The 23691-nt window shown below is 45.3% G+C and overlaps 1 protein-coding gene across 1 annotated transcript in view; it reads right to left on the reverse strand.

Moving 5' to 3' along the window:
- zc3h15 (zinc finger CCCH-type containing 15) overlaps positions 1-23691 on the reverse strand; it is a 56865-nt gene that overhangs the window by 24778 nt on the left and 8396 nt on the right. Inside the window, exons 2-5 of the mRNA XM_038789215.1 lie at positions 22157-22258; positions 21013-21121; positions 2903-3055; positions 425-510 (exon numbers count right to left, since the gene is read on the reverse strand). Coding sequence (XP_038645143.1) covers positions 425-510; positions 2903-3055; positions 21013-21121; positions 22157-22258 — 450 coding nt within the window. The remainder of the gene's footprint in view (positions 1-424; positions 511-2902; positions 3056-21012; positions 21122-22156; positions 22259-23691) is intronic.

Raw genomic sequence — 23691 nt, forward strand, 5'->3', positions numbered from 1 at the left:
AACTCGGGGCCCAACACAAACTTCTCTAAAACCGCAAAAAGGTTCCACCACTCCACCCTATCAAACACCTTTTCTACATCTAATGACACAATTACCTCCGACTCCAGCTCGGCCACCAGGGTAAGAACCACATTCAGCAGTTGCTGCACATTGGACGACAGTCTACATAGAGTCATTGAGGTACATGAATCACCCAATTTGGATCTTCAATCACAACAATCCGTTGGACTGTAAGACGTTAGGAGTGTAATGATTCAAAGTCTTCCAGCACACACAGGACTTGTAATGCTGAGCAGATTTTAAAAACAGTGGTAGATCGCTGCACCACCTCTAACTTCATACTTGTGACAATAAAAGATTATTGAGCGACACTACGTGAAAGACTTTATTAGCCCCTTGTGTATACATATTATTGTGTACTTACTATTACTGTTTTCTTCTGTTCTGCATCACCATGTTTTTTTTGCACTACTTCCTCCAGTTTTCTCACATCCCAATTTTCCATCGTGTCTAAGATGAGAAAGTAAATTTATTTAAACAAGGTCGAACATCAACAAAAAAACAATGTTGAAAGGATCAACTCAACAGTTAAATTCATTTATAAACTAGACATATTGAGAACTATAAACGTTTAACTGTATATTCCAATATTTGTTTACATTTGAAGATCAAGAAAAACAAAGGACTTTTGAAGTCTTAGTCAAAATATTAACATTGAAATCGAAGCAACTCATTAGTACACACTGCACTTCAAATGGTGACAAAACACCCACCAAAATTTGATTTCAATAAAATCTCTATCTCTTTCGAGATCCAATGAGCTCTGGATTGGTTTGCCCTGCCTTTCTCTTTCAAGAGAACATACCTTGATTGTGCAAAGAACAGATAGTCCAGGCACAGTCATGGTACAATCTCTTGAAAAAGAAAGGTAGGGCAAGCAGACCCTGAGATCCCTAGATGAGAAAAAGGAAAGAAATATCAGATAAAGAAGAAATGTAAGCTCACGATAGATGTGACATAGAAAATACAATTGCAAACCAGGCTGAATATAGAAGGTTCAGAAGGAAGGCAAAAAAGCTAAGAGAAAAATATGGAAGCTAATAGTATATAAATGGTAAAATGATGGATTAAGGACAACTAGGGCCAATTAGGGATCAAAAAAGGATTTACGCAGGCATTGCTGATGCATTAAATGAATACTTTGCACCTGCCTTTACAAAGGAAGAAAATGCTCCCCAGGCCATGGAGAAAAACATTCACACATATAAGGGTTTAGAATTGAAAAAGAGGACATGTTGGATAAGCTATAGGCACTTAAAGCTGGATAAGGCATAAGGAACATATGAGATACATCCAAAGATGCTGAAGTAAGTGAGAATGGCAATTGCAGAGGCACTGGACATAGGTTCAAAGGTGATGCCAGGGTACTGGAAAATTGCAAATGTTTATACCCCTGCTTTTTAAAAAAAGGGTGTGAAGATATGCCTAGCAGACACAGGCCAATCAATTTACCATCAGTCTTAGAAAAACTTCCGGAAACAATAATTAGAGACTAGTTCATTTCAGCTGGGTATTGCATCCAATGTTGGGCGTTGCAATTTGGGAAGTATAGAATCATAGAATCCCTACAATGCAGAAGGAAGCAATTCAGATCATCAAGGCTGTGCCGACTCTCTGTAACAGCACCCTACCTAGCCCACTCCCCCAACCTATCCCCAGATGGAAACTGATTTCTTCACCATGCAGAATGTGGGTCGGAGTTAGATGAAAGAAAACAAGTTCCTGAGGATTTAAATCAGGCGGGAAGAATAGTCTAGCTGAACCATGAACCAGCTGATTCATAACCTGAATATGAAAATCTGCTTGGGGTTTAGAAATTACCCATTTTAAAAAGGAAAAGGAAGCCAGCTATCGAGAGCAGAGGATAGCTTTGGACTGGTTCTTAGGGAATGGTGTGCACTTAATGGACAGAGTAAAGTATAACTAAAAGTCATATTCACATTATGCAATTATTGATGTGGGAAAGCGTCATTCCGACATGAAAAACCTTCCTCACTTCGTTTTAACATTTGTTACACATTCTGCTGAAATGGTGAAGTGTTTCACACCAACACTTGCACTTAATGAATGTGTGAAATACATTAGAAGTGTTATAATGGGGAAAAGAGAACTTACTCCAAAAAACAAAATGAAACATTAATCTGTTTGTTTAACTGAAAACCTATATGGAAGTTATTGCATATATTTTCATAAGGCAAAACATTTACAGTGCGGCAGATATAAACTGGAGTAGTAAACATGGTTCGACGGAAGATAGAACTATTCATAAAGGTCTAACAAGTAAATACAAATTACTCGGCATAATGTTTGGTACATTAAAAACATAGAACATAGAACAGTACAGCACAGAACAGGCCCTTCGGCCCTCAATGTTGTGCCGAGCCATGATCACCCTACTCAAACCCACGTATCCACCCTATACCCGTAACCCAACAACCCCCCCTTAACCTTACTTTTTGTAGGACACTACGGGCAATTTAGCATGGCCAATCCACCTAACCCGCACATCTTTGGACTGTGGGAGGAAACCGGAGCCCCCGGAGGAAACCCACGCACACAGGGGGAGGACGTGCAGACTCCACACAGTGACCCAGCCGGGAATCGAACCTGGGACCCTGGAGCTGTGAAGCATTTATGCTAACCACCATGCTACCCTGCTGCCCCATACTTAAATGTTTTATATGTAGTATGTTAGTAATAACATACTTTACTTATGTTTCACTAAATTACGACATGCATGCAAATGTCTCACTAACTTGTTTTTTTGTAAAAAGGGAACCAAATGGGACGTTTAAATGAAAAGTACTGTAATTAAATTAACATCTCTGCTTTGTCAACATACCTTTTTCAAGCTCTTCATCCCTGGCATCTACATACATACTGCGCTTTTCGCTCTTCCTTTCCAGGGTGAGGTCATGTGAAAACTTGCATTTGTCACCCTTGGTACATTGACCTTGCTTGAAAAACGCACAAACCACAGACTTGGGATCTGCTCCTGGAAGAAAAAAAAAACCAAAGAGAATTCATAATGTGTAGTAATAACTTCTACCCTTACTTGACCTTTTATTTTTAAATATAATTTTTCCTGAAGAGTAATTTAAGATACTTAAAAGTAACAGCTAAGACAGCTCTTTGACAGAGATCAGTGGTATCTTGGAATGTATACTGATCCTCTATAACGACTGAAACCTTAAAGTCCCTGGTCAAGATTAGCAAAAGTTAATTTCCGACAGTCAGAAATAAAATTCTATTGTCATCCTCATTTTGATGCCCTTTGTAATTATTTTTCTTTTTTTGAGTCTTTCCTGTAATAGCCTGCAGGGGGCCTACGAGTTGGGAATGATTACCTTCCATGTGGGCCTTGCTGAGTACGAGCTGCCCTGCTAGGGGCAGGGATCTCGATTAACCTCTGTACAAAAGGTTAGAACCGGGCAGAGTAAATATAGTGTGTACATAAACTTACGTTTCTTATTTTACTTGGTGTGGACTCCATGCCCTTATTAAATTTCCCTTGTTTAATTATGATATAAACATTGGGATTTGAGACCAAACACAAAGCAAGCATTGAAAATTCAACAAGTTCAATTACAGCTAAACATTTCATGCACTTTACATCAGAGTAAATGTACCAAGAAGTTAAAAGCGCCAAATTATGCAACAAACCAGAGCTTTGCTTTGTACAACTTAAAAGGGGAATAAAAGATTGTAGGTGGAAATGGCTACCTCAATTAGGAACACCCTCCCACCTGTGCTGTTATAATATGCCTGAATGACTCCACGCAAACAAGAGCTGGCAATGTGAACCAAACCAAGAGCTACTGGAGCTGTTCCATTGCTGACATTCAGGATTTTCCAAAAAGGAGCCCATGGCAGTGATACAACTTATGAAATGAAAATGAAAATGAAAATCGCTTATTGTCACGAGTAGGCTTCAATGAAGTTACTGTGAAAAGCCCCTAGTCGCCACATTCCGGCGCCTGTCCGGGGAGGCTGGTACGGGATTATTACTTTATTTGAATTTGTTCTAACCAAATTGTCCCATTAAGAATTGGATCAATTTCTACTCCTTTCATAAGGCAAACATATTTTATTCAACTACGTGATTTAAAAAATCGTGATTTAAATACAGAAGGCAAATGTAAGATAGCACCAAGAACAGCAACTTAAAACTGACAGTAACATCTAAGACGATACTCTTGGACAAGAGGTCAGTGCCATCTTGAAATGCATATTGAAACCTCAATGTTTCTGGCCTTGATTATCAACGTCGATCAGAAGATTAATTCTATTGTTACCCTCTGAGCTAATTTTTGATTCTCTTTGTAATACATACAGGTATTTGAAACTTTTCCTATGTTTAGTTATTTTCACTGTTATGGTCCCGGTTAATATTATAACTGGACAGGAAGATCCCAGAATGGACTCCTGGCTCAAAATACTGTACATAACGTTTATATTTTTAAAATAAAATGTGCAAGGGGGACTTCCGGTTGCGGCTATGCGGAGCTAAGCCGCACGTTCGGCAGCTCCCGCTATTTAGGGACTTTTGGGCCGTTTCGAGGGCCCCAAACGGAGCTGTTTCTACGCATCCCGGTGGGGGAAGGTGCCTGGAAGAACTTGCCCCACGCTATATGGTGCTCACCTGGAGTGGGAAGAAGAAAAAGGCTGCAGTAACTCCCCCAAAAAAAACGGGGGAAGAAAAACAAAATGGCGGCCGGCACTCCTGCTATTTAGGGACTTTTGGGCCGTTTTGAGGGCCCCAAACAGCGCTGTTTCTACGCATCCTAGTGGGGGAAGGTGCCTGGAAGAACTTGCCCCACATTATCTGGTGAAAAAGGCTGCAGTAACGCCCCCAAAAAAACGGGTGAAAAAAACAAAATGGCGGCCGGCGCTCCCGCTATTTAAGGACTTTTGGGCCGTTTTGAGGGCCCCAAACAGTGCTGTTGCTACATATCCCGGTGGGGGAAGGTGCCTGGAAGAACTTGCCCCACACTATATGGTGAAAAGGGCTGCAGAAACACCCCCAAAAAAACGGGGGAAGAAAAACAAAATGGCGGCCGGCGCAACACCCGAGGACTGGTGGAAGTGGGCGCAGGAGCAACAGGCCTCTCTCCTACATTGTTTTGCTGAGCTGAAGGCTGAGCTGCTGGACTCCATGAATGCAACTACGACCAAGCTGCTTGGGACCCAGGCGGCACAGGAGGAGTCTATTCGGGAGTTGCAGCGGCAGGCCGTTGAAAGAGAGGAGGAGGCCGTGGTCCTCGTTGGGAAAGTGGAGTTGCACGAGGCACTTCATAAAAAGTGGCAGGACCGCTTGGAGGAGCTGGACGTTCGCACGAGGCGAAAGAATCTGAGGATCCTGGGCCTGGCGGAGGGGCTGGAGGGGTCGGATCTCCCGGCGTATGTGACCACGTTGTTGAGCTCGTTGATGGGAGCAGGGTCCTTCCATTTGCCCCTGGAGCTCGAGGGAGCGCACAGAGTGATGGCCAGGAGGCCCAAGGCAGATGAGCCCCCGAGGGCGGTGCTGGTGCGGTTCCACCGATTCAGTGACCGGGAGTGTGTGCTGCGCTGGGCCAAGAAAGAGAGGAGCAGTAAATGGGAGAATTCGGTAGTGAGGATCTACCAGGACTGGAGTGCGGAAGTGGCTAAGCGGCGGGCCGGGTTCAACCGGACGAAGGCGGTGCTTCATGCTAAGCAGGGCAGGTTTGGAATGCTGCAGCCTGCGCGCCTGTGGGTGACATACAAGGACCGGCACCATTACTTCGAGTTCCCGGAGGAGGCGTGGGCCTTTGTACAGGCGGAGAAGCTGGACTTGAACTAGGGCCTGGGAACATACTTTGGCCGGCGTTGTTTCCGCCGTGGCTGTTTTGTTCCAACTGTTTCAACTTTTTCAACTTCGACATGTGTGTTATGTATGCTGGTTTTCTTTTTGCTCTATTTACGGGTGGGTTTTTCTGTTGGGTATGGTTGTGGGGTAGGTGGGGAGTGTTGGGGATTTGTGTTCTATATGTTCTCTTCTGTACGGGGCTGGGGATTGAGGGGAAACTGGATTTTGGGGAACTGCGTCAGAAGGGTGGGGTGTGGCAGTGTGAAAGCGCGGGCTTTCCTCTGGTCTCCCGGGCTGCGGGGCAGGGGGGTGGAGCTTGCGATGGGGGCAGGGCCGCTACGGGTCTTTTTTCCCACGCTGCAGTAATGCCAAGGAGGTGTGGCAAGAGGGGGATGACCCCAAGCCGGGAGGGGATAGGTTTTGGCGGGAGCTGCCGGGGTCAGCAGAAGTCAGCTGACTCACGGAAGTACCATGGAGGGTGCGTCGCGGCTAGGAGGGGTCCTAGCCTGGGGGGGGGGGGGGGGGATACCGGGTTGCTGCTGGATCGACTAGGAAGGAGCCGATGAGGGCCGGGGGGGGGGAAGAGGAGAGGCGCTATCGCCATGGGGAACGGGTCGAGCGGGGTGTGCTGGCCTGGGGCGAACATCTGCCAAGCTATGGCTAGTCGGCAGGGGAGGGGGGCGGGTTGCCCTCTGATCCAGCTGATTACCTGGAACGTGAGGGGGCTGAACGGGCCGGTTAAGAGAACCAGGGTGGTCTCCCATCTAAGGGGGTTGAAGGCCGACGTGGCTATGCTCCAGGAGACCCACCTGAAGGTGGCGGACCAGGTCCGTCTGAGGAAGGGGTGGGTGGGGCAGGTTTATCATTCAGGATTGGACACAAAGAACCGGGGGGTGGCGATTCTAGTGGGGAAGAGGGTGGCGTTTGAGGCGGCTGAGGTGGTGTCGGACAAGGAGGGCAGATATATCATGGTGAGGGGTAGGCTGCAGGGAGAGAAGGTGGTGCTGGTGAACGTATATGCCCCGAATTGGGATGATGCTGGCTTCATGAGGCGCTTGTTGGGCCGCATCCCGGACCTGGAGGCAGGGGGCCTGATCATGGGGGGAGATTTTAACACAGTGCTGGATCCCACACTGGACCGGTCCAGTTCAAGGACGGGTAGGAGACCGGCGGCGGCCAAAGTGCTGAGGGGATACATGGACCAGATGGGAGGGGTGGATCCCTGGAGGTTTGGGAGGCCGAGAGCGCGGGAGTATTCCTTTTTCTCTCACGTCCATAGGGTTTATTCCCGGATAGACTTTTTCGTCCTGAGCAGGGGGTTGATCCCGAGGGTGCAGGATGCCGAGTATTCGGCCATAGCGATTTCGGACCATGCCCCGCACTGGATTGATCTGGAGATGGGGGAGGCACGGGACCAGCGCCCACTCTGGCGCCTGGATGTGGGGATGCTGGCGGAGGAGGAGGTGTGTAAGAGGGTTCGGAGAAGCATTGAGGGGTATCTGGATACCAATGATACGGGGGAGGTCCAGGTGGGGATGGTCTGGGAGGCTCTGAAAGCAGTGATCCGGGGGGAGCTGATCTCCGTCCGGGCCCACAGGGAAAGGAGGGAGAGGAAGGAGAGGGAGAGACTGGTGGGAGAGCTTCTGGAGGTGGACAGGAGATATGCGGAGGCACAGGAGGAAGGGTTGCTGGGAGAACGGCGCAGGTTGCAGGCCAATTTTGACTTGTTGACCACCAGAAAGGCGGAGACACAGTGGAGGAGGGCGCAGGGCGCGGTATATGAGTATGGAGAGAAGGCGAGCAGGATGTTGGCGCATCAGCTCCGTAGGCGAGATGCGGCTAGGGAAATTAGGGGAGTGAAGGATGGGGGTGGAAATGTAGTGCAGAAGGGGACAGAAGTAAACGGGGTCTTTAGGGACTTTTACGAGGGATTGTACCGGTCGGAACCTCCGAGGGGGAGAGATGGGATGGAGAGCTTCATGAACAGGCTATGTTTCCCAAGGGTTCAAGAGAGGCTGGTTGAGGGGCTGGGGGCGCAGATAGAGTTGGAGGAGCTAGTCAGGGGGATCAGGCAAATGCAGTCAGGTAAGGCCCCGGATGGGTTCCCGGCAGAATTTTACAAAAAATATGCGGACCTGGTGGGTCCCCTGCTGGTGCGAACTTTCAATGAGGCGTGGGAGGGGGGGGGGGGGGCTTTGCCCCCGACGATGTCGCAGGCACTGATCTCTTTGATCCTAAAACGGGATAAGGACCCCTTGCAGTGCGGATCATATAGGCCTATCTCACTCCTTAACGTAGACGCTAAGTTGCTGGCGAAGATCCTGGCTACCAGGATAGAGGATTGTGTGCCAGAGGTAATTCATGAAGATCAGACAGGATTTGTCAAGGGGCGGCAGCTCAACACGAATGTGCGGAGACTGCTCAATGTTATCATGATGCCGGCAGTGGAGGGGGAGGCGGAGATAGTGGTGGCGCTGGATGCAGAGAAGGCGTTTGATAGAGTTGAGTGGGGGTACCTATGGGAGGTGCTGGAGAGGTTTGGATTTGGGGAGGGATTCATCAAATGGGCGAGGCTGCTCTACGCGGCTCCAATGGCGAGTGTAGTCACAAATGGAAGGAGATCGGAGTATTTTAGGCTTTATCGTGGGACCAGGCAGGGGTGTCCCCTGTCCCCCCTGCTCTTTGCACTGGCGATTGAACCGCTGGCCATGGCGTTGAGGGAGTCAGGGAAGTGGAGGGGTCTGGTGCGGGGGGGGGGGGGGGGGGGGGGAGGAGCACCGGGTATCGCTGTATGCGGACGACCTGCTGTTATATGTGGCGGACCCAGAGGGGGGAATGCCGGGGGTGATGGAACTGTTAGCGGAATTTGGGGGCTTCTCGGGCTATAAGCTGAACTTAGGAAAGAGCGAGGTATTTGTAGTGCACCCGGGAGATCAGGAGGAGGGAATTGGGAGGCTCCCCTTCAGGAGGGCAGTGAAGAGTTTCAGGTACCTGGGGGTTCAGGTGGCCAGGAGTTGGGGGGCTCTTCATAAGCTTAACTTCACCAGACTAGTGGAACAGATGGAGGAGGAATTTAAAAGGTGGGACATGGTGCCGCTATCGCTGGTGGGCAGAGTGCAATCCGTCAAAATGACGCTTCTCCCGAGGTTCTTGTTCCTCTTCCAGTGCTTGCCCATCTTTATCCCTAGGGCCTTTTTTAAAAGGGTGACCAGCAGCATCATGGGATTTGTTTGGGCGCATGGCACCCCGAGGGTGAAGAGGGTCTTCTTGGAGCGGAGTAGGGATGGGGGGGGGGGGGCTGGCGTTGCCCAACCTCTCGGGGTACTACTGGGCGGCCAACGTGTCGATGGTGCGTAAGTGGGTGATGGAGGGGGAGGGGGCAGCATGGAAACGGATGGAGAGAGCGTCCTGTGGGGATACAAGCCTGGGGGCCCTGGTAACGGCGCCGTGGCCGCTCCCTCCCACGAGGTATACCACGAGTCCGGTGGTGGCGGCTACCCTCAAGATTTGGGGGCAGTGGAGGCGACATAGGGGAGAAGTGGGGGGCTCGATGGAGGCTCCGTTAAGGGGGAACCATAGGTTCGTCCCGGGGAACATGGATGGGGGATTTCGGGGATGGTATAGAGCGGGCATTAGACAGCTGAAGGACCTGTTTATCGACGGAAGGTTTGCGAGCCTGGGGGAGTTGGAGGAGAAATTTGGGCTCCCGCCGGGAAACATGTTTACATATCTGCAGGTAAAGGCATTTGCTAGACGGCAGGTGGAGGGATTCCCTGCGCTCCCCGCGAAGGGGGTGAGTGACAGGGTGCTCTCGGGGGTCTGGGTCGGGGAGGGGAAGATATCCGATATCTACAAGCTTATGCAGGAGGTGGAAGAGGCGTCAGTAGAGGAGCTGAAAACGAAGTGGGAGGGGGAACTGGGGGAACAGATCGAAGACGGGACATGGGCTGATGCCCTGGAGAGGGTAAATTCTTCCTCCTCGTGTGCGCGGCTTAGCCTCATCCAATTCAAGGTGCTGCATAGGGCCCACATGACTGGGACGAGGATGAGTAGGTTCTTTGGGGGTGAAGATAGGTGTGCCAGGTGCTCGGGGAGTCCAGCGAACCATGCCCATATGTTCTGGGCATGCCCGGCATTGGAGGAGTTCTGGAAGGGGGTGGCGAGGACGGTGTCAAGGGTGGTGGGATCCAGGGTCAAGCCAGGATGGGGACTCGCGATCTTTGGGGTTGGGGTAGAGCCGGGAGTGCAGGAGGCGAAAGAGGCCGGTGTGCTGGCCTTTGCATCCCTAGTAGCCCGGCGAAGGATTTTGCTACAGTGGAAGGACGCGAGGCCCCCAAGCGTGGAGACCTGGATCAATGACATGGCGGGCTTCATTAAGCTTGAGAAGGTTAAATTCGCCCTGAGAGGATCGGTGCAAGGGTTCTTTAAACGGTGGCAACCTTTCCTCGACTTTCTGGCTCAACGATAGGGTACTGGGACAGTAGCAGCAGCAACCCGGGGGTGGGGGGGGGGGGGGGACGTTGATTATGTTGGCTTATTTTATTTAAATTTGATTTATCTAATTTTAATTTATGGTTAAGTTCTCTTGTTTGGGGGGGGGGGGGGGGGATGTGATACATGTGATGTTACGGTATGGGGGGAATTGTGGGTGTTATGGGGCTGTTAGTTGCATATTACTGCTTTTTGCTATACTTGTTGTTATATTTTATGTAAAAAATTCCAATAAAAATTATTTAAAAAAAAAATAAAATAAAATGTGCAAGAACAAGTCGCAGGACCGCTAATTAGTTTTAACAAATATAATACTCCTTTACTCCCCCTTTCACTTAACAATTACCCATGGGTTTTAGGATTAACAAAGATTACGAGGTACATCTTAAGGTACAATGGTCTCATTAACACAAAGTCACTTTTAAGCTCACAAGATGACTGCGAGCAATTACACTCGGCACTCTGAACTCCAAGTGAATATTTCTGGATGTATCCTAAGCAAATCTGCCCCCCCCCCCCCCCCCCCCCCCAACCAGAGGATTTTCATGCGAGTGTCTCCAAATGTCACTCCCCAAAACATGTTAAAACCTTCTCATAATGATGGTTTCCCTTAGTGGTTTACATTCTGAATTCCAGTCAATATTTTACAAATTACTCTTTTAACTCTAGCTTCTCTCCACTTTTAATAGCGAATCTAGTGCAGGATTTTACACCAACCCCTGTAGGATTTATTTGTCTTGATTGCTGTGTGAACTGCTCACAATTGCTTTAATGCTTAGCACAGTGGGTTAAATAGCTGACTTGTAAAGCAGACCAAGGCCAGCAGCGCGGGTTCAATTCCCGTATCAGCCTCCCCGAACAGACGCCGGAATATGGTGACATGGGGCTTTTTACAGTAACTTCATTGAAGCCTACTTGTGACAATAAGCGATTTTCATTCATTTCATTAACGCTCAATTTCCATACTGTTGGGCAGCACGGTGGCCTAGTGGTTAGCACAACCGCCTCACGGCGCTGAGGTCCCAGGTTTGATCCCGGCTCTGGGTCACTGTCCATGTGGAGTTTGCACGTTCTCCCCGTGTCTGCGTGGGTTTCGCCCCCACAACCCAAAAATGTGCAGAGTAGGTGGATTGGCCACGCTAAATTGCCCCTTAATTGGAAAAAATAATTGGCTAATCTAAATTAAAAAAAAAAAAAATTTCCATACTGTTTTAGAATATCAAAATGTTCCAGTCACCTCTGAAGTCTGCTGTCCCAATTTAAATCTAGTTACTGATTTGTCGATATAACTCAACTCTCTTACTCTTCCTTTAATTCTTCTAAACAATATCTTTGTCTCTCTTCACTTGTCATCTTAAAACATTCTTTCTGTCTCAATTCCCTAGTTACCTGATTGTATCTTGTTCTGTGGGAAGCTTGCATCTTTGCAACTCCCTTGTCCTGTCCAGTTTCTCCTGGCAGAATTGAAAGTTGTTTACTCCCATCTCCAACTGCAATCAAATTAGCTAAACTAAAACTTAAAAGCGTCTCTTCCTTTACAGGGCCCCATTTGCTAATCAACACACACATGCTTATGCCTTTTTATATTTCATGTCATAGCCCTCTCCAAGCGCAACATAAACAGCTGGAATTTAACCAACATGCAAACACTTTTGTCCAGCATGAACCAAACTACAGGTTTTACCTTTCCAGGCACAGAAGCATTCAATTAATCATCCTTAAAACGACTGTATTTCTCATGTTTACCAATACAAATCCAATTCCCCTAAAACTACCTTTATTTTCCTAATGTCAGAATGGTTCATGTGTGGCAATGACTGCTGGAGTTCCTGATCTAGATCACTGTATGGCAGGGCAATTCCTACACTGCAATATTATAGTCATGAAAACTACTGCCGTTTTCTGCCTCTGCCCAGAAACGTTAATGAACTATAGATTTGCACAGGCAATAATCGTATCATGCACAGGAAGACAAAGACCAATGTAAGATACACATACAGGGATTACAATGTAGCTAGTGGCAAAGATTCAATATTGGAACAACTTCTTACCAAGAAACTGAAAAGAATGTTTGTTATGGTTAAAATTATGGGCTTTCATTTTGTTATTATGTGTTGGAATTTCCAGAATTCTCAACATTATCACAAACATATGTTTTCCTTTAGAGGTGGGACTCGAGTTTGGGGGCAGAGGATTTTGGATGTTAATACATCCTTTGTATTAATGTAGTTAATGTCACCAGCTGATTTCTGAAACACATTTCTCTCCCTACCAAGTCTGTGCAGGTCTATGAAGAACTGAAGAATCAGAAACACTGATATGGTGCACTATTCCTGCTGGCCCAATGTCCTGCGATGCTGCACTGCAGTTGCTGCTGAAATAGGAGAAAAAAAAAACAATGTGGGAAACAGACATGAAAGATAGTGTAATAATTGGGAAAGGTATAGGGCAAGTAAGAGAGAATGGGCCTGAGAAAACACAGTGCCAGATCAGAGGCCAACAGGTAAATGTGGAGGCTGGGAGTCAGCAGAGGAAATCAAAGTCAGCAGGAAATGTGAGCTGTTTGGAGAGCCTGGAAGGAAGGTGTACATGAAGGATTTGGGGGTGGAGCAGCAGTGTGAAGTGAGCGCAAGTGTTAGGGAGCATGATGACAAAAGCTAAAAGTGATGTCAGTACAAGGGAAGGTGCTGATTAGCAAGCATCCAGTGAGATTCTTAAAAAAATATAAATCTTTAATATTTCATACCTAATTGGGACCTCAAAAACCAATGTTCCTTGTAAGAATTCCAGGATGCTTCTCGTATCCTGGAGAACCATATATGCAGAGTGTGTCATCAGCTGGAATGACTCGAGCACTGGGTTTCAGAGCACAAGTGGCAGCTGGAGACACTGTGCTACATCCACAACAGTTTTACGAAGTGCATCTTTTGGATGTGGTTACCCTGCAGCTTAAGGGGGTGCGGGCAGAGTAACGGTGTGACTGCCAGGCAGTCAAAGAGGACCAGGCAAATAGTGCATGAGTCTCTTCAGTGTATTGCGCTCTGCAACTAGTATCCAGTTCTAAATAGATGTATCATCACAATCACAATTAGAGAGTTCAGCTAGAATCAAGTACACAGCATCATAGGACTCGAAAAGGCATTTGAAAAGTGCCACAAAACAGACATGCTAGCAAATAAGAACATAAGAACACAAGAACTAGGAGCAGGAGTAGGCCATCTGGCCCCTCGAGCCTGCTCCGCCATTCAATTAGATCATGGCTGATTTTTGTGGACTCAGGTCCACTTTCCCACCCGGACACCATAACCCTTAATCCCTTTATTCTTCAAAAAACTATCTTTATCTTAAAAACATTTAATGAAGGAGCCTCAACTGCTTCACTGGGCAAGGAATTCCAGATTCACAACCCTTTGGGTGAAGAAGTTCCTCCTAAACTCAGTCCTAAATCTACTTCCCCTTATTTTGAGGCTATGCCCCCTAGTTCTGCTTTCACCCGCCAGTGGAAACAACTGCCCGCATCTATCCTATCTATTCCCTTCATAATTTTATATGTTTCTATAAAATCCCCCTCATCCTTCTAAATTCCAACGAGTACAGTCCCAGTCTACTCAACCTCTTCAACTCTGGGATTAACCTAGTGAATCTCCTATGCACACTCTCCAGCGCCAGTATGTCCTTTCTCGGGTTAGGAGACCAAAACCGAACACAATACTCCAGATATGGCCTCACTAACATCTTGGACAATTGCAGCATACCTTCCCTAGTCTTAAACTCCATCCCTCTAGCAATGAAGGACAAAACTCCATTTGCCTTCTTAATCACCTGTTGCACTTGTAAACCAACTTTTTGTGACTCCTGCACGAGCACACCCAAGTCTCTCTGCACAGCAGCATGTTTTAATATTTTATCATTTAAACAATAATTCCTTTTGCTGTTATTCCTACCAAAATGGATAACCTCACATTTGTCAACATTGTAATCCATTTGCCAGACCCTAGCCCATTCACGTAACCTATCCAAATCCCTCTGCAGACATCCGGTTTCCTCTGCACTTTTTTATTTACCACTCATCTTAGTGTCGTCTGCAAACTTGGACACATTGCCCTTGGTCCCCAACTCCAAATCATCTATGTAAATTGTGAACAATTGTGGGCCCAACACTGATCCCTGAGGGGCACCACTATCTACTGATCGCCAACCAGAGAAACACCCATTAATCCCCACTCTTTGCTTTCTATTAATTAACCAATCCTCTATCCATGCTACTACTTTACCCTTAATGCCATGCATCTTTATTTTATGCAGCAACCTTTTATGTGGCACCTTGTCAAAGGCTTTCTGGAAATCCAGATATACCACATCTATTGCCTCCCCATTATCTACCGCTCTGGTAATGTCCTCAAAAAATTCCACTAAATTAGTGAGGCACGACCTGCCCTTTATGAAACCATGCTACGTCTGCCCAATGGGACAATTTCCATCCAGATACCTCGCTATTTCTTCCTTGATGATAGATTCCAGCATCTTCCCTACTACCGAAGTTAAGCTCACTGGCCTATAATTACCCGCTTTCTGCCTACCTCCTTTTTTTAAACAGTGGTGTCACGTTTGCTAATTTTGAATCCGCCGGGACCACCCCAGAGTCTAGTGAATTTTGGTAAATTATCACTAGTGCATTTGCAATTTCCCTAGCCATCTCTTTTAGCACTCTGGGATGCATTCCATCAGGGCCAGGAGACTTGTCCACCTTTAGCTTGCCCATCTCTACCTCCTTAGTGATAACAATCCTCTCAAGGTCCTCACCTGTCATAGCCTCATTTCTATCAGTCACTGGCATGTTATTTGTGTCTTCCACTGTGAAGACTGACCCAAAAACCCTGTTCAGTTCCTCAGCCGTTTCCTCATCTCCCATTATTAAATCTCCCTTCTCACCCTCTAAAGGACCAATATTTACCTTAGCCACTCTTTTTTGTTTTATATATTTGTAGAAATTTTTACTATCTGTTTTTATATTCTGAGCAAGTTTACTGTCATAATCTATCTTTATAGCTTTTTTAGTAGCTTTCTGTTGCCCCCTAAAGATTTCCCAGTCCTCTAGTCTCCCACTAATCTTTGCCACTTTGTATGCTTTTTCCTGCAGTTTGATACTCTCCCTTATTTCCTTAGATATCCACGGTCGATTTTCCCTCTTTCTACCGTCCTTCCTTTCTGAAGGTGAAGCTTACAAAATAAAAGGAAAAATGGATGTGAAGCTGGCTGAATGACAGAAATCAGAGGGGAGCAGAGCCGTTTTTCAGACTAAGGAAGTTACACAATGAGGTTTTCCAGGAGTTGGTGGGTGACAGGACTGTCTTCCTTGATATTTATTATTGAACTAGTCTTAGCTATGCAGGGACAAATTCAAAATTTTCAGATGTTACAAAACTTGGAAGTATTGTGAATCATTGAGCAGAATGTTAGGCTTCAAGAGGACATCAACAGGCTGGTGAGTGAGTGGGCACAGGGACAGATTAAAATTTTGTGCAGAGTGTGAAGTGGTACATTTTGGTAGGAAGAATGAATGAAGAGGAGGCAATATGAAATAAAGGGTACAATTCTAAAGAGGGTTCAAGAGCAGAGACCGGGGCTATACGTGTACAAATCATTGAAGCTGATAGGACCACTTGAGAATCTAGTTAAAAAGGCAGATGGGATCAAGCATATGCATAGAGTGATCAAGTACAAAAGCAAGGACGTTATGATGAATCTTTATGAAACTGGGTTTGGCCTCAATTGGAGTAGTATGTCCAATTTGGGGGATTGTACTTCAGGAAGGATGTGAAGGAATTAAGAGAGGTTGCAGAAGAAAATTATGGGACTGGTTCCATTGATGACAGCCTTCAGTTACGTGGATATATTGGAGATATTGGGGCGGAGCTATTCTCCAAGAGAAAGTTGAGAACAAACTTGATGGAAATGTTCAACATCATGATGGGTCTGGACAAAGTAGATAGGGAGAAGCTATTCTCCTTGGGAGAAGGGGCATGAAAGAGAGGACATTGACTTAAGGTGTTTAGCAAAATTATCAATGGTTATGAATAAACGTTTTTGTGCAGAGAGTGATTAGGAGCTGGAATACACTACCAGAGTGTGTTGGAGGAAGCTAGTCAAGGTTTTTACAAGGGAACTGGATAAGTACCCAAAGAGAAAGAATTTGCAGGACCAGGGAGAAAATGAGGCAGAGTGTGTGGAAGATAAAGGAGTGAGCGGAGAGAACCGTCACAGGACACAAATGCCTGTACGGTCTCCTGTATTGTTACTATTCCATATGCCCGTAATTCTAAGCTATAGACCATATCAAAGACAAAGGCAGTAGACAGGCAGAAGCTGATGAGTAGACAGTGACTAACTGATGTAAAGTGTTCATAAATGGTAACAATATCATTTATGGGGAGAAAGAAAACCCGGAGCACTTTTGCTCAGTGTGCTATTAAAGGAGAGTACGTATAAACTATAGTTTGTATGTTTTGAGATAATGTTTATAATTGCAGATTAAAACATCATTGATCTTGTGTATTTGTAACAAATGTAATTATACACTTGTCGTACAGAGGCAGTTGGATCAATGAATCATATCTACAGGTAAATTATTAACTCAGACAAAATGTCAAGCTGTACAGTTTTGACCACTGGCAAATCAATGTTTAATTATGACCATTTTGTGTCTCAAGTAGTTGGCATTAATGTTAGTGAAGAACTATTGTACATAGAAACATTGAAAATATAAGCAGAAGGAGGCCATTCGGCCCTTCGAGCCTGCTCCACCATTCATCATCAGAGCTGATCAAGTTCAAAACCTTGATCCTGCCTTCCCCCCATATCCCTCCATATTCCTTCTTGAAATTACATAATGTTTTGGCCTCAATTACTTTCTGTGGTAGCAAATTCTACAGATTCACCACTCTCAGGGTGAAGAAATGTCTTCTCACCTCAGTCCTAAGTTTACCTCTTCTCCTCAAACTATGACTCTTAGTTCTGGACTCCCCCACCATCGGGAACATTCTTTCTGAATCTATCCTGTCTAATCTTGTTAGAATTCTCGAAGTTTTAAAAATATGATTTCAAGGTGCCAAATTCTTTTTTCAATTAAGAGGCAATTTAGCGTGACCAATCCATCTACCTGCACATCTTTGGGCTGTGGGGGCGAGACCCACGCAGACACCGTGAATGTGCAAACTCCACACGGACAGTGACCCGGGGCCGGGATCAAACTCAGCTCCTCAGTGCTGTGGGGCAGCAGTGCTAACTACGCCACCTTGCCGCCCATAGAATTTTCTAAGATTCTAAGAGATCCCCTCACTTTTCTAAACTCCAATGAATATAATCTTAATCAATTTAGTCTCTCCTCATATAACAGTCCTGCCATCCCAGTAATCAGCCTGGTAAACATTCGCAACACTCCCTCCATCGCAAAAATATCCTTCTCAGAGAAGGACAATAAAACTGCACACAATACTCCAGATGCAGCCTCACCAATGCCCTATACAAAAAGATGTAAAACATCTTTATTCCTAAATTCAAATCCTCTCGCTATGAAGGCCAACATAACATTTACTGCCTGTTGTACCTGCGTTCTTACTTTCAGCAACTAATGCACGAGGACGTCAAAGTCCTGCTGAGTATTCACCTCTCTCAATTTACACCCATTCAATAATAATCTGTCTTCCTATTTTTGCTACTGAAGTGGATAACCTCACATGTATCCACATGATACTGCATCTGCCATGCATGTGCCCACTCACTCAGCTTCTCCAAATCCCAGTAAAGCATCTCTGCATCCACCCCACTGCTCACCCTCCCACCAAATAATATATAATGTGTAAAAAATAAAAGCAAATTACTGTGGATGCTGGAATCTGAAACGAAAGGGAAAATGCTGGAAAATCTCAGCAAGTCTGGCAGCATCTGTAGGGAGAGAAAAGAACTAACGTTTCGAGTCCGATGACTCTTTGTCCGATGACTCTTTGTCAAAGCTAACAGAGAGAGTGGGAAATATTTATACTGTGGAGTGAGAATGAAAGATGAGTCATAGCCACATGTGCCTAACCGGAAGATGAGATGTTGTTCCTCCAGTTTGCGTTGCGCTTCACTGGAACATTGCAGCAGGACAAGAACAGGCCCTATGATTTTCCTTCCCTTCACTCCCTCTGTCAGCATTCCGCAGAGACTGTTCCCTCCGAGACAATCTAGTCCACTTCTCCACCATACCCAGTACCTCTCCCATCACCTATGGCACCTTCCCATGCAATCGCAGAAGGTGTAACACCTGCTCCGTTACCTCTTCCATGCTTAACATTCCAGGCCCAAAACACTCATTCCAGGTTAAGCAGCGTTTCACTTGCACCTCTTTCAATCTGGTCTATTGCATTAGCTGCTCCCAATGTGGTCTCCTCTATATCGGAAAGACTACTTTGCTGAGCATCTTCGGTCTGTGCGCATTCAGGATCCTGACCTTCCTGTTGCTTGCCATTTTAACAAAAGACCCTTCTCCCATGCCCATATGTCTGTTCTTGGCCTGCTGCAATGTTCCAGTGAAGCGCAACGCAAACTGGAGGAACAACATCTCATCTTCCGGTTAGGCACACTACAGCCTTCCGGCCTGAACATTGAATTCAACAACTTCAGATGATCAGCCCACCTCGACCCATTTGTTTTCATTTCATTTTAACTGTCTTTTACCATTTCTTTCTTTCTCAATATACATTTAATTCCCCCCCCAAACTTATCCACCTTTCCTGCACCTTTCTCCTCTTTGCTTCCCCCTTCCCCTCCCCTACACCTACAGTTCATCCTCTGATGTTAGTGTTCCTGCTGTTTGACCTTTCACATCTTTTGTCCTCTCTGGGGACTGCCTCGTTCCCCTTGGTATATGTGGCCATTAGCACCCAGTTTCCCTGGGTTTCTGTGGCTACGACTCATCTTTCATTCTCACTCCACAGTATAAATATTTCCCACTCTCTCTGTCTGTCAGCTTTGACAAAGAGTCATCGGACTCGAAACGTTAGCTCTTTTCTCTCCTTACAGATGCTGCCAGACTTGCTGAGATTTTCCAGCATTTTCCCTTTCGTTTAATATATAATGTGAACAATTGCGGTCCTAGCACAAATCCCTGTGATACACCACTGCCTGCCAATCAGAATTCCCCCCCCCCCCCAACCTATTGCTTCCTGCCTGCTAACCAGCTTGCTATCCATCTCAAGACCCTACTCATAATCCCATGCGCTTTAACTTTACATACTAATCAGCTATGTGAGACCTTGTCGAAGGCCTTCAGAGTGTCTAAATAAGCCACATTCACCAGTTCTACCTGGTCAACTTTACTCGTTACACCTTCAAAGAAAGTCTACTAGATTTGTCAATTATGATTTTCCTTTCGTAAATCCATGCTGACTTTGTCTGATTACACCATTGCTTTCCAAATGCTGTGCTATGAAATCCTTGATAATGGACTCCAGCAATTCCCTTCTACCGACATTGTGGTAAAAGGAAGGGCATTGAACCAGTTGAGGGTAATTATAGTATTTTAATTATCTGACAGCATTTATGACTGCTGGACATCAAGATGGTTACGGTTAAAGCTCTCTTTTAATTCAAGGTAGAAAGTAGCATGTGACCGCATATGTTTGCTCGGAGACAAACCCATGTGACCTGGTTGCCATGGGTACAAAGGCCCAGGTCGAAACTTATTGAAAGTAAGGCGCATATCTTAACATCCTAAACAGGAAAGAGAAGACAGCTGTTTTTACTGTTTGCAAACTGGGGGGTGGGGGGTGGGGGGGGGGGGGGGGTGTAAAATCAGGCTAAGAGTTTTGGCAAAGCTGACTCATTACAGGTGCTGCAATGCCAAGTGTTGGAAGACTGCTTTTGGGTTAACTACCAAGAGGATCAATGGTGAGGACAGAACCTATATTCAAGGGACAAGGGCATGAAGAATTATTAAATACTACAGAATCACCAGAGGATAACTTTTGGATGGGGAAGTCCATTCAACTAAGCTCAATTTGTTGAGTGAAGAGAACTTTGTTTAAAAGGACACTGGAAGATTCATCCTGTTGAAGCAGGAAGAAGAGATCCTGTTAGAGCAGGGAGGAGTTTTGAACTTTAACTACAAGGTGAGAATTCTGGGGAGAATAGTGTAATGTAGAACCTAGGCATGGGTTTTTCAGTTGTGTTGTTACTAGGAATACCTTTTCTATAATTTAGTGCATTAGCTACCTACTAAAATTAACACAGACTAAACTTCACTTAATGAAATGAAAATGAAAATCGCTTATTGTCACGAGTAGGCTTCAATGAAAAGCCCCTAGTCGCCACATTCCGGCGCCTGTCCGGGGAGGCTGGTACGGGAATCGAACCATGCTGCTGGCCTGCTTTAAAAGCCAGCGATTTAGCCAAGTGAGCTAAACCAGCTCCTGATGTGTTATCGTTATAGTCTTAAAACATAGAATGCCAATATGTAATCCTTTGAATCAGTCACTGGTAAATTTATTTCTATTTCTAAAAATGAACAGTTTCTAAGGAGATTGTATCATTACTAATTCCATCATTCTGATTTAGTTTTTGAAGTGAGAGTTAACAAACAGTAAAAAAAATACCTTTGCTGATCTTTTGAGCAGTTACTACAGGTTTAAAAAGGTCATTCAGCTCTTGGAGTTCTTTCTTTTTATCATCTTTCTTGGACTTCTTTTCTTCACCATAAGGTATCTACAGAAGAAAACAAACAATCTTTCAAAAAGCAAAACAAGTGCACACTTAGAACATAGAACAGTACAGCACAGAACAGGCCCTTCGGCCCTCGATGTTGTGCCGAGCAATGATCACCCCACTTAAACCCACATACCCCTAACCCAACAATCCCCCTATTAACCTTTACACTACGGGCAATTTAGCATGGCCAATCCACCTAACCCGCACATCTTTGGACTGTGGGAGGAAACCGGAGCACCCGGAGGAAACCCACGCACACACGGGGAGGACGTGCAGACTCTACACAGACAGTGACCCAGCCGGGAATCGAACCTGGGACCCTGGAGCTGTGAAGCATTGATGCTAACCACCATGCTACCGTGAGGCATGCCTTAATTTGCTAAGGCACTATAGTTTATATCTATTTCCTCCAGCTCCAGATCAAATCCAAAAGAGAATTCACCTGTCTAATTCACAGTTCAATAAAACCTCTCCTTGTCTAACATATCTAGATTTTTAAAACTATTCGATCGTTTGAAGTTATCAATTCATTTCAAATAAGTTAACATGTTACTGATATTCAGGTTTCCCAGGACTACAAGAGCTGAAAGCATTCCCCGGCATAACCTTCTAAAGAAACTTGAAAGATAGAACATAGAACATAGAACAGTACAGCACAGAACAGGCCCTTCGGCCCTCAATGTTGTGCCGAGCAATGATCACCCTACTTAAACCCACGTAATCCGTATACCCGTAACCCAACAATCCCCCCATTAACCTTACACTAAGGGCAATTTAGAATGGCCAATCCACCTAACCCGCACATCTTTGGACTGTGGGAGGAAACCGGAGCACCCGGAGGAAACCCACGCACACACGGGGAGGACGTGCAGACTCCACACAGACAGTGACCCAGCCGGGAACCGAACCTGGGACCCTGGAGCTGTGAAGCATTGATGCTAACCACCATGCTACCGTGAGTTGTCCAAATTTTTCTATTAAAGGCAACCACATGCTCCACAACTTAGACCTTCAACATGTAATTAATTGTACCTGCTTTCCACCTGGCTGTCCATGCTTGACTTGATGTGTGACAGTTTTGATAAATTTCTGTTGTTTTGCTCCTTTTTTGTTCTTCAGACCAAAGGTCTTATCCTGGAACAAGAAGGCAACATATAAAGTTTAAGTGGGTGAACAGCATTCATAATGCAACCTGCCTCACCTTCACCTATGGTGGAAGTTATACTATGTTAGTGCCTCTCCATTCATTGCCTTGGTGACCAAGTTGGATCCAGTGCTATTTTCACCTTTTCTAGAGTTCAAGCAAATAAAGACAGTCATGGTAGCACAGCTTCCTTCCAGTAGGTGAAAAGACCCTATTAAAAGTAGCTCCAGATTCCATGTTTTTGTTAAGTAAATTCATCCTGAACAACAATGTATCCACTGGTTCATTAGGTAGTATTATTTGGGTTATTTAACTGGTGAGGAACTACATGCAGGGACACGTGCCCCATCACTTTAAATATACACAATGATGAAAATAAAAATTGTGAATAACTTATGAAATTGACATTGAGTGCTTAGTTATGCTTTTGGAAAATAAGCAACGAGCACTAACCATGATCGTCAATCCACACAAGATCAAAATTCTAAGAAGATCTAGATCATGGGATACTTGAGAGATGACAAGGATTTTTAAAAAATCATCATGGGTGACTGCGAGACTCGTGTCGAATCAGACCATAACACCTAATGGGCCATCTTTGGAAAACATGGCATCAGAAATTACAACAGTGGCCTCGTGCTCCAAATAAAATGTGCTGCACGCAGCCTTATCATTCTTAACACCAACTTCTGGTCATATGTTGCTCTCAAAATAGGAAAGCTTTTGGTTCTGATCTTATTCCAGCTGAGATATATAAAGCATAAAGTCAGTAGCACCTACTTTGTTAAACAAATTATTTCAACAATGTGGTATTCAGGAAAGGTGCTCCAGGAATTCAAAAATGTTTCAACTGCTTAAGGGAAATTGTTTTATCACTGCAGAATCTCTTTAGTTGTCAACGCTGGAAAGATCCTTCCAAGAGTAATGTTTCATAGCTTTATTTAGCACAATATGAAGTGGAACTTTTTCCAGAAAAATGGGTAACAGGCACAACTGACATGATGTTTGTGGCAAGACTGCTCCTGAAAAAACAGAGTGCAAAATGTAGATTTTTACTGTGTGCTTGTTGACATAGAAAAGACATTAAAAGCTGCTGCAAAGATTTTTTGGGGAGCTTCTTCCCATGAAAGCAACTTGTTAAGACTGTTGGAAGGTTGGGACAATGCCATGTACTTCCTGGTTACAAATGGTATTAGATACAAGTGCACCCTAATATTATTATACTACATTGCTTTCTGCTAGCTTTGAATGATCTCAAGGGCAGAGTCAAGATTAGATTCAGGAAAAACAGCAAGCTCTTCGGCCTCAGAAGATGACATGCTAAAATGAAGGTGCTGAAAGAACTGGTTTGTGAACTTACATTTTTTCCTTAATGTGTGCTACCTTACCTTACAGGATGATCTGGAAACCACTTTCATGAACC

Source organism: Scyliorhinus canicula, chromosome 2 (genome assembly GCF_902713615.1).
Source record: "Scyliorhinus canicula chromosome 2, sScyCan1.1, whole genome shotgun sequence".
Lineage (NCBI taxonomy): Eukaryota > Metazoa > Chordata > Chondrichthyes > Carcharhiniformes > Scyliorhinidae > Scyliorhinus > Scyliorhinus canicula.